Genomic DNA, 10,964 nt, shown 5'->3' on the forward strand with positions numbered 1-10,964 from the left:
TCCAAAATGGCGTCCTCTCTTGTTATTTTTCTCCGATGAACTTGCCTTTTGTACACAGCCCCCTGTGCATAAACTTCTATTTTTTCTCTTTGAAAAATAAATACGATTTATTTATGAAACTATAAAAATACCATATAATTAATAATATATGTATTGAATGTTTATTTATAAATCCTCTCGCCGACAGATAGACCCCTATTTGTCGCAAGATTTCTGCATACTTTTGTATGGCAAGGGAAACTTAAAAAAACAACAGTCAAAATCCCTATTTTTGACGGCTGGAACATCCATAGGGGGCACAAAAAACCATCATGTCCCGTTATCGACAATTTAATAGGTGATAATTAGTTTAATTGTCGTTTAAATCTAATCCAATTACAAAGATGGCTAACAGCACCTTCTCGCTCGAGGTCGCTTATGACGTCACACATCATAGCGGATAGATCGAGAGAGAAAATATGCATATCGCGACATTTGAATTCCATCGCTTTCAAACTCACGAAATAGCCAGATTATTTTATGAAAACGATAATAAACTTCATTTATAATGAGATAGAATGATTTTATTTTAAAAAAATCCGAAAATTGAAAAACATGCGATATGTCCTTAATGTATATATTCGCGAGGCTTGCCAACCCAGACGTACGTAATGAAGTTTTAATTAATCAGCAAAATTATGACATTGCAGTAAAATGAAACACAGAAATGAATTATGTAACATACTGTAGCATTTGCGTTTGACATTTATTTCATTGATCTCAGATAGATTTTTATATCAAGTTTTTCTTGTGGCAGTATATCTATATACCAAGAGCACATGAAACATCGATTGGCATTTGCAGAGTGACGTAGTTTCAACATCATCATGTTAGTGCAATGAAAATATGTACTATGTACCAACATATATACAGAATGAATTTATGTTGCGGATTTATCATAACAATTTATCCACTTCTAATTCTATCGAACCAATTTGAGTATATTTTGAAGAGAGAAGAAGGCAAAAGGCTGAATGCGACATTCAAGATAGTTCCATACTGTGGGATACGCATGTGCATAGACAAATGTCTCCAAAACTCTGGATGTCGGTCAGTGAACTATAATTCGAAGTCTTTGGCGTGCGAGCTGAATTTTGTGGGCCACAGTTCTTATCCATCTCTGTTACAGACCGCAGTGGAATTTGAATATCTCGATATTGCCACGGAGCACTTGGAAGAAAATGTAAGCATTATCAAAGAGAAGTGAAAATGAGAATCCGAGATAGAAGGATTGTCTCTCTAAATGTTTTTCAATAACTCCGAAAATATAAAAACTAAATATAATGAGAGAGAGAGAGAGAGAGAGAGAGACAGAATTTCATTGTAATATCTTGTTCTAATTCTATCAACTGTAACTTTTAGTTGATATGGTTATTTCTTTTTTTCATGTGTAACAAAGTGCAGTGTTCAGAATGTTGAATGCGTAGCTTTGCATACAAGTGAGAAAAAATGCATCCGATCCTCATCTAAAATGGGTAGGCTTTAACCAACGGTGACCAATTGATCATTACAACTCTCTCTCTCTCTCTCTCTCTCTCTCTCTCTCTCTCTCTCTCTCTCTCTCTCTCTCTCTCTCTCTCTCTCTCTCTCTCTCTCTCTCTCTCTCTGTTCCTTGAATACGCCTGATCTAAAGTGGCATTGCAACACCAACCATTAGAATGATATGTCTTTGCTTTTTGTTTATTCCCGAGCATTTTTTTGTCTTCAGTTGCCCCTGAGAACGTTGCATTGAGTAAAACTGTTTACTCTTCTTCCGTCTACGAAGAAAATTATGCAGATCATGATGTAAAGTACATCGTTGATGGGAATTCTGGGAGAGCGTTTGGAATTTGTGGATCAACATATATCGAGATGAAACCATGGATACTGATCGATCTAGGTCAAGTTTACCAAATCAGACAGTTGAACGTCGTTGTCTATAATTTAGGTACAAATATATCTTCTGACTTGAATTCAAATATATTAATATGAAAATTACGTTTTTAAATTCCAATATGGTCTAAAGGTTTGGTTTTTTTTTTTTTTACAAATGTGACGCGCCAAGCAAAAACCACCCTTATGATGAGGTAAGATAAGGGCCTTATCTTAATTATGACGTAACGTTAAAATACGTGTCTATGTATCACAACATCGTAAACGCTGTATATTAAGTATTCTTATCTGCCATGTGTGTTTCACTTCCGTGTTTTAAGAATCAATTACATAGTTATGAAGGAAATTCTGCTATGCCTCAAAAAAGTTTTGCATCATCAATGATTTTCTTTATTAGAAAATAGCGTAATTTAGTAATAAATAGATTAAGGCTAAACAAGTGTTGAAATATTTGTCCTTTTTAAATAGATAAAAAAGAATGTCGTTCTAAGTTTTGCGGAACAAGAAAAATATCGAGGCTTCCAAGCTAAATTTAAATGTTAAAACGATACGTTATTTTCATTTATTTGACCTCAATAAAATATAAAGGAATTTACTGAAATACCAAAAATATGTGATGATAAATTAATAAATTACCATAATTCCAATCATCTTTGGTTTCTAAGCAGACGCGATGCTGAACTGACGATCGAATGTAAATGTCGGGCGCTTTCAAGTCTCATTTTTTTTCTGTGATCTGAAAACACGATGTAATTTAACACCTTTTGATTTAAAATATCGATTTTCAGATTTACTTTAAACTTTTAGTATCTAATTAATGTTAACAGATGAAGATACATGCATGCTGCATGTATACACTATTGATAAACTGAATTCAAGCACTGAACTAGGCACCTAAAGGCAATACACGCATTTCTAGAAATAACTTTTAACTTCAATTCGCGTATGGTAGTTTATGGCGTCGCTCAACAAAACAGAAAAAAATCATCGCGAGATACATGTGTTGCAGTGTACAGAAGCTAATCATAATCTATGAGAAATCTTTTCTGAAATATTCAATATATTTGCATTTATAACACCCAAAAGATTGCGTTTCAAGACTAAATCCCAAATTTTTGATTTTTAGAAAAATACATGTTTTCATGGTATGGAAAATGTAACTCCTTTTTTATCCTATTGTGACAATGTTAAATTGTTTATTTTATGGTCAGATTCTTTATAAAAATACTTTTGTTATTTTGTATTATTGCCCCCCCCCCCAATGAAAATAATAAAACATATATTTCTTTAAGAACAAATTGTTCTGTCCTTCCGCTTGGCAGATGCACATGCAGAAAGAAACTACTCTAAATTATTTCGACTCCCATTGTTTAGATTTTTCGTTGAAACTAATGTCTATCCACATGCAAATAAAACAATTTTAATTCATTTATATTCTCATTGATTTGATTAATGTTTCATCGATATTCATTCAAACGATTGTGCATTCCTTTCACACAGGAAAATACATTGTATTATACCTTTATATCTCCGCCATTTTCATTCTCCTGTTTCACATGCCAATGAAACCCATGAAAATTAAATAACAATTGACTTTAAAATTGTGTAATATGTTCAGTAATTTCACAGTGTAGGAGATAAACTAAATGCATTTTTATAATAAAAAGTCTTTTGTTTCTTTTTTTTTTTTGCAATTTCCGGGTATTTCCGTCATTGTTAATTTGTTATCCAACATTTAAAAAAATATTAACAGAAAAATATCAAATGAGAGAGAGAGAGAGAGAGAGAGAGAGAGAGAGAGAGAGACTAAAGATATACTATTGTATTCTTTTTGAGACAGTATAATTGTTTCAATCGCAAGGTTATAAAATGTGAACCGTTTTCTAAATGATGATTTCAGCTATATTCTGCCTTTCATTCTACAACATTGTGTAGAAAAATATGTTTTATAACAAAGAAAAAATATGTTCCTATACAGAGATTCAATTTATTATATATTTTATGAATTTGAATCATTTGTACCATTCCATATGTCAAAAACTATTATTCATTGTTTGAAATACACTGAAGCAATATAAGATTAAGGGACTGTTATTAAAATATCTGTAGTTAATAATATAGAAACAATTATGTAGCCTTTATTTGTGCGATCGACGTCAAAGCATATACTTCTTCATTTGAATGCGTTCTTGCAACACCCTAACAATGAGAAATATATGTAATGCTGTATATCATTGGAAGAAGAAGAAAAAGCTTTATTAGAATCAATAAGATGCTGAAATTGTCAATATTTTCAGTTAAGGGAGGTTTTTGCTTGGCGCGTCACAAATGACCTTACGAGATCTCTAGCCTTGAACTCTGGAGGCCACTCCCCTAGCAATGAGCGGTCACCGCGCTAACCATTCGGCCATTTAGGCTTGCCATACATGTCTAGATGGCCGAATGGTTAGCGGCCACGAACGGCCACCACGTTAACCATTCATCCATCTAGGCTAGCCATCTGTGCCCAGATGGCCGAATGGTTAGCGCAGTGGCCACTCATTGCTAGGAGAGTGGGTTCCAGAGGTCACGAGTTCAAGCCCCAGCCGGGGCGGAGGTGGAGCTCTAATATAGGGAATTTCCCTGTGCTATATGTATATGTATATCATTCACTATGGGCATATATATATATATATATATATATATATATATATATATATATATATATATATATATATATATAGTCAAAAACAACAAGTGATTTAATGAGTTTCGTACTGAATTGCTCTTCTTCTGTTTTCAGGTTACCCGGACACTACATGTGCGTTCTATGACATCAGAATTGGTTTGACAACAAACACAAGCGAAATGACTCTCTGCAATACAGACAGCCAATATGTATCCAAGATAGCTGAATGTCAACAATGCATCGTGGGACAATTTGTCCACTTTCAGCTAAATAATAATGTCAACTGCCACCTTCATTTCTGTGAAGTTGAGATATTTGCAGTAAAGCATATGTTGTAGACACATCGCGAATCACATCATTGTTTGTGGGAGATCAATCTTAAATAATTTCTTAGGTTATTCTGACCCACAAATTTACATTTCAACAAACGTGTTTCCAAATATTTCTTATTTTGCTTGAAATAATAGTCTCTATCAGGAGAACATGTCAAAACTCCTAGATTTAATATAAGACTAAGTTGTTTAAACATTAAAAAGTAACCATGAAACATCAAATGGAGTTTTTTTTATTTATTAGGTTTTAAAAAAACCCACTTACTCATGTAAGTTATGTGTTTACTTTTTTGTGATCGCAACCATCTTCATTTTTTATATAATCTTAAAATAATGATCTGTAAACACGTTCATTTCTTGTTTTTAATCTTTCTACACATTGAATATATAGGTATTTTTAGTGAGTACTCGGTTAACCGGTTAATCACCGAACGTTGCGATCATCGAATGGTGAATCTGGACAATTATATTATTCGAAGAAGAAAACATTGTAAAGGACTAAGTGCGGTTTTATGCAATTTTTGCCCCCCTAAATCAGAGTTTTAGAAAGAGCTTTAAAAGAAGGTGAAAGATAGTTAAAATAATATTGGAAATAAAGGTGTAAAAGGTTATCACCACAGTGACGTCATAATGTAGAAATGACGTCATGAATATTGCATTATTTTGATAAATTGATGTTTTGAAGCAAAATATGGGTGTTTTCCGATGGTTTTTCGACTGGGAAACATCGAGCGCAGGCTTGCTCAAGTACCATATTTTAGTATAATGTGTATAAATATCTGAAGAAAAACATATGTTAAAATCACACTTGAGCAGACCTGCGCTCTATACTTCCGAATGCAAAATATAGAGCAAAAATGAGAATATTTTCATTTGTTTGCAAATTTGCGGGAATTGGGCCATTTAGGTGACGTCATAGATACACAGCGAATGAGCAATGATGACTAAAATCATTATTAAAGCTATAGACATCCTCTATACAATGATTTGTGAAGATTTTATTTTCATACGATACTATTTAAAAATTGGTTGAAATCGGGGGCAGATATTTGACCATACCGCACATAGTCCTTTGTAGAAAATATTTATCAATGGATTAAATGAATACAGCAATTTCCCTATTCAGAACTGAGCAGCTACAAACTTATTTTGAAGATTTAAAAATCTAAAATAAAATCTGTAGGGGGTTCATTGGTGTCCTCTGTTCAGGAAAAGTTTGAATATTGCACATTTATATTGTGACTTTGCCTCAAAATTGAGTGCCCATTTTTATCAGTCGGCATGGGATCTATTTTAAGAACAAGAAAAATCCAGTCTATACTTAGAACACCTGTATCGACGTTATATTTTATAGAAAAAAGTAATGTCAATTCAAAACAATCCGTGTTGAATTTGATACACAAATCTATACCTTTCCTATGTTTGTTTTATGGGTGTTTTTTTTTCAGAACTATGACTATAGATTATAATATAATAATAAGTTGGTAATTGATTTGTTGTAATCATACACAAGTAAATTACTTTTTTAATCTTTGATTAAACTAGTTATATACGGTATTTTGTTTGGTTTTGTTTTTTTGTATTTGTGTTTGTACATGCACTTTTATTAATGACAAATGTAAGAGAGTTAGGAAAGAGAGGCTAATGACACATTCGATGTCTCTTTCATTACTTTTTTTGTAGCATATACATAAGTATATTATTCGATTAAAATTGCTCCATCGTTTGTATTCCCTACTATGACAGTATGCACAGATTTCAAATACATTTAACTCATCCTATAAATCTTGTTCTATCTTTGTCTTTATGTTGTAATTGCAAAGTCAATAATAAACAAAAGTTTTAAAGCTTTCAATAATCTTGATGAATTTTTCATATTTTAAAGAGAAATTCCCATTGAAACAGTGTTATATAATATAAATATTTCCATTACCTGGTAGAGATGTTTATCTAGCACACTGTCGTAATTTTTTGCTATTCATAAACTCCACAGAGTTCTTTGTTGTAGAGAGGACAATGAACCCCCTTTATATTTTTAGATCTTCAAAATGAGTCTGTAGATGCGCAGTTCGACAGTTGCTTTAATTGATTAAAAAGACATTGTCCTGATATTAATGCATAATTTGCATACAAAACAACATGTAGAATTTCATATGTTTTGCTTTTAAATCTTTTGACAACAGTTTTGTCAATTGCGGTCAAAAACAAGCCAGTTAAAAAAAAATTAATGTTGACATACTTATCCTCAAATATACAAGATGGCCGCACACCCCCTTAAACACAATAACCAGGTGTCTCAGTTATATTTCTTACAATATATATGCATATCAATTTTTATTCAAAGTATGATAAGAATATATGTATCTAATATGCTGGATTTCTTTTTCTCAAAAATCTCTTGTTAAATTCTAAGTATGAGTATGAATATGAGCACGTTGAATAATACTACATGTACAGTCAATTAACCAATTCTTGTTCATCACATTTTGCGGGAAGTAATCACAATTCAGAATATCAGCTGAATTTATACATAAGGTTTAACATATTCAGTTCTTGATGCAGGTTCCCTGATTTTATGACAAATTAATTGATAGATACATCATTCAAAATTCAGTATCTAGGTGTAAAAAATCATATGACGACAAGTACCTGTGTTTATCTATAATAAAAGGTAATCTCCTTACAAATACCTGTGTAAGCGAAATAAAAGGAAAAAGCATTACACCTCTTTATGATTAATTTTCTAGCATAAATTTGTCTAATTTAATCAAGTTACAGAGAAGAAAAACCTCAAGCTCACGCATGCACATGCATGCGCACGTACACACATATCTGATTTTTTTGTAATCGATTGAAAATAACTGATGGAAAAAATCCAATTTTAAAAACTTTGTTTTGAAAGTTCCTCATTTCATAGATGTACCTGAAAATTTTTTTTATTTATTTCTTAAATGAAAGCCAGCAAAAACAAACTAAGTAAGAATAATTATATTTCAATATTACTGTGTTTCTAGTATAATGTTATTTGTGATTTTAATAAAAACCGGTATTATTAAATTCATTTTTGAAATATATATATATTATATAATATATTATCAATATCCAGGAGAATTTTCATTTACGATCGATTGATTTCTATTTAGAACTTGTTGGAGACTACTTACCACTTTAATTATTCAACAAACTCTTCCTCAGATGTCTTGCTCTACTGAAATGATGTTATTAGCTCTACAATAGCACGCTAGACACCCAAAAAAGCCGAATGAATAATAACACAGTCTGAAAATTGTAATCTGACATAAACTAAGGTAGCTATTGGTTGATTATGGTCAGAACATGAAAAACTTTAATAGAACAAATCGAAAACTAACGGCATAGATAGTTTACGGAATTCTTGGAAATAGAACGTGCTCTACTTATATTATCAAAAGCAGTTAAGTCCGAAATGCCCAAAGCTACATATCTGACTAACTTTAGAGGCGATGCCACGCCAAATGCTATGTCTTTAACAAACTTTTTTTTTTTATGGAAAACCATCTCCTTCGTCTGTGACCAATATGAACATTCAACTACACCACACAAGAGTCAGAATGGTTTGAAGCTATATACCTTTGTAAATGTAAATAATTATGCAAATTAATTTTCAAAACTAAGTGAAGCAATACGCAGCTGTATCATAATAATACAATTCACCTTTTTTACATTCAATTTCGTTATTTACAACTGGACATCATATGGGTATTCAATTCAAATAACAAGATTTAAATACACCCAACATATTACACCCTTCCTCTAAAAAATCAACACAGACAAAATATACCAAAGAAAGAACCTTATTAAATATAGATAAACAGTATATTTTGATTCGAGGATATCAAAGAAACACACTTTTAATAGATCTTTCATTTTTTTTGCTCCTTAACAAAAAATCCAGATGGAAGTTCTATAGGAGACATACCGTGTGATTGATTATTAGCCATTTTCAAAGGAATTACAAATCTGAAATTCAAAATAATGGCAATAATTAGCGATTGGTCTTTATTAATGCTTTCATCGATCTTAAAATCAATTGTGATGAAACATGATTATTTAATAGAAAATATCTTTTTGTAGCAGTAGATTATAGCATATTAGTCCTTCCTATGGCTTACAACACTGTAGTTTCAACATCATTATGTCGTTGAAATATGTACCTGTACCATGGATCAACAAATCCTAAAAATAGATTTATTGAATTACGGAATAATCTTATCAATTTATCCATTTCTAATTCTATCGAACCAATTCAAGTATATTTTGAAGAGAGAAGAAGGCAAAAGACTAAATGTGACATTTAAGATTGTTCAATACGGTGGGATACGCATGTGCATAGACAAATGTCTCCAAAACTCTGGATGTCGGTTATTGAACTATAATTCAAAGTCTTTGGCGTGCAAGCTGAATTTTGTGGGCCACAGTTCTTATCCATCTCTGTTACAGTCCGCAGTTGAATTTGAATATTTCCATATTGCCACCGAGCACTTGGAAGAAAATGTAAGCATTTTTAAAGAGAAGTGAGAGAGAGAATACGAAATAGATGGATTGTCTCTCGAAATGTTTTTTCAATATCTGAGACAGTATGAAAACTTAATATAATGACAGTTAGATAGATAGATTGATAGATAATTTCATTGTAATATCTTGTTTTAATTCTATCAAATGTAACAATTACTTGATATGGTTATTTCTTTCTTATCATGTGTGACGTAGTGCAGTGTACAGAATGTTGAATGCGTAACTTGGCATACAAGTGAGAAGAAATGCATCCGATCCTCATCTAAAATGGGTAGGCTTTAACCAACGGTGACCAATTCATCATTACAAATCTCTCTCTCTCTCCTCTCTCTCTCTCTTTCTCTCTCTAGACTTGAACTTAAATTCAACTGAATAAATATGAAAATTACGTATTAAAATTCATATATGGAGTTAAGGTATGTTATACAAAAGATCTTACGAGAAAGTGTTATAGTATATATATATATATATATATATATATATATATATATATATATATATATATATATATATATATATATATATATATATATATATATATAAATGCAAGTCAAAAACAGCAAGTGATATAATGAGTTTCGTACGGAATTGCTCTTCTTCTCTATTCAGATCACGTGGAAAATACTACATGTGCGTTCTATGACATCAGAATTGGTTTGACCACAAACACAAGCGAAATGATCTCTGCAATACAGACAACCAATATGTATCGAAGATAGTTGAATGTCAACAATGCATTGTGGGACAATCTGTCCACTTTCAGTTAAATAATACTATCAATTGTCACATTCACTTTTGTGAAGTTGAGATATGTGCGGTAAAGCATACCAGGGGTATGTTGTAGATCTGATACACTTTTGAAATACTTTTGGATCTTCATTGTTCATGGGCGAGCAATGTTAATTAATTTCTTGGGTTACTCTGACCCACGAATTTACATGATATGGGAGTCGTGTATAATCTGTTCTAAAAATCTGTTTAAATTAATCTCCTGCAAATCATGTGTGAACTCTTACTTTTGTTATTCAGATAGATCATGCATTTTAGTGTCTATAGTACTGGATATGTAAAATGTTTATAAAAATCGTATGAAGTAATTAAAGGACAACACTTATCGCCAGGCACATAAAAAAGTAAATATTTAGGATATTTGAAATCTTTTGATCATCCAAATTCAATCGAAGCAAACTTATTGCAAACAATTGAAGTGCTTTATCAGAATTACAAATGTGTTTATTTGTTGACTTTTTGACGTCTTTTTTTAAGCGTGGCGTTGGCGTAGTAATTCGCTTTAGTGTGAGATGCGATGTGGTATAGAACTAAAGTTATCAATGAAAATTTTTAAAAAAGTATGGTTAAAGAAAGTTTAAATTACAATCATACATTACATTTTAGTTTTGTATATTCTTGTATATGCCGATTATTAAGATAATTGTATCACCCAAAAAAGTACGGAATCTTCTTTTTGCGATCTGGTTTCAGTAAGAGTGAATGATCAG

At 31.6% G+C, this 10,964-nt stretch overlaps 1 protein-coding gene and 1 pseudogene across 1 annotated transcript; both read left to right on the forward strand.

Annotated features, from left to right (window-relative positions):
• Positions 1-807: 807 nt before the first annotated feature.
• Positions 808-5,107, forward strand: LOC128182525 (uncharacterized). The gene is made up of 4 exons (XM_052851205.1): positions 808-1,222; positions 1,439-1,514; positions 1,748-1,966; positions 4,694-5,107. The coding sequence occupies exons 1-4, from the start codon at positions 878-880 to the stop codon at positions 4,915-4,917; spliced, it is 864 nt and encodes a 287-aa protein (XP_052707165.1). The 5' UTR covers positions 808-877; the 3' UTR covers positions 4,918-5,107.
• A 3,960-nt stretch (positions 5,108-9,067) lies between these two features.
• Positions 9,068-10,390, forward strand: LOC128179719 (uncharacterized; annotated as a pseudogene).
• The last annotated feature ends 574 nt before the right edge of the window (positions 10,391-10,964 follow it).

Source organism: Crassostrea angulata, chromosome 4, assembly GCF_025612915.1.
Source record: "Crassostrea angulata isolate pt1a10 chromosome 4, ASM2561291v2, whole genome shotgun sequence".
Lineage (NCBI taxonomy): Eukaryota > Metazoa > Mollusca > Bivalvia > Ostreida > Ostreidae > Magallana > Magallana angulata.

What these genes read in the sequence shown, in the direction of transcription:
- LOC128182525 (XM_052851205.1), top strand. Translation starts at nt 878, where the DNA reads ATGAAAATATGTACTATGTACCAACATATATACAGAATGAATTTATGT. An exon ending in CCGATCCTCATCTAAAATGG is followed by an intron (nt 1,515 to 1,747) that starts GTAGGCTTTAAC and finishes TTTTGTCTTCAG; the next exon opens with TTGCCCCTGAGAACGTTGCA. An exon ending in CGTCGTTGTCTATAATTTAG is followed by an intron (nt 1,967 to 4,693) that starts GTACAAATATAT and finishes TTCTGTTTTCAG; the next exon opens with GTTACCCGGACACTACATGT.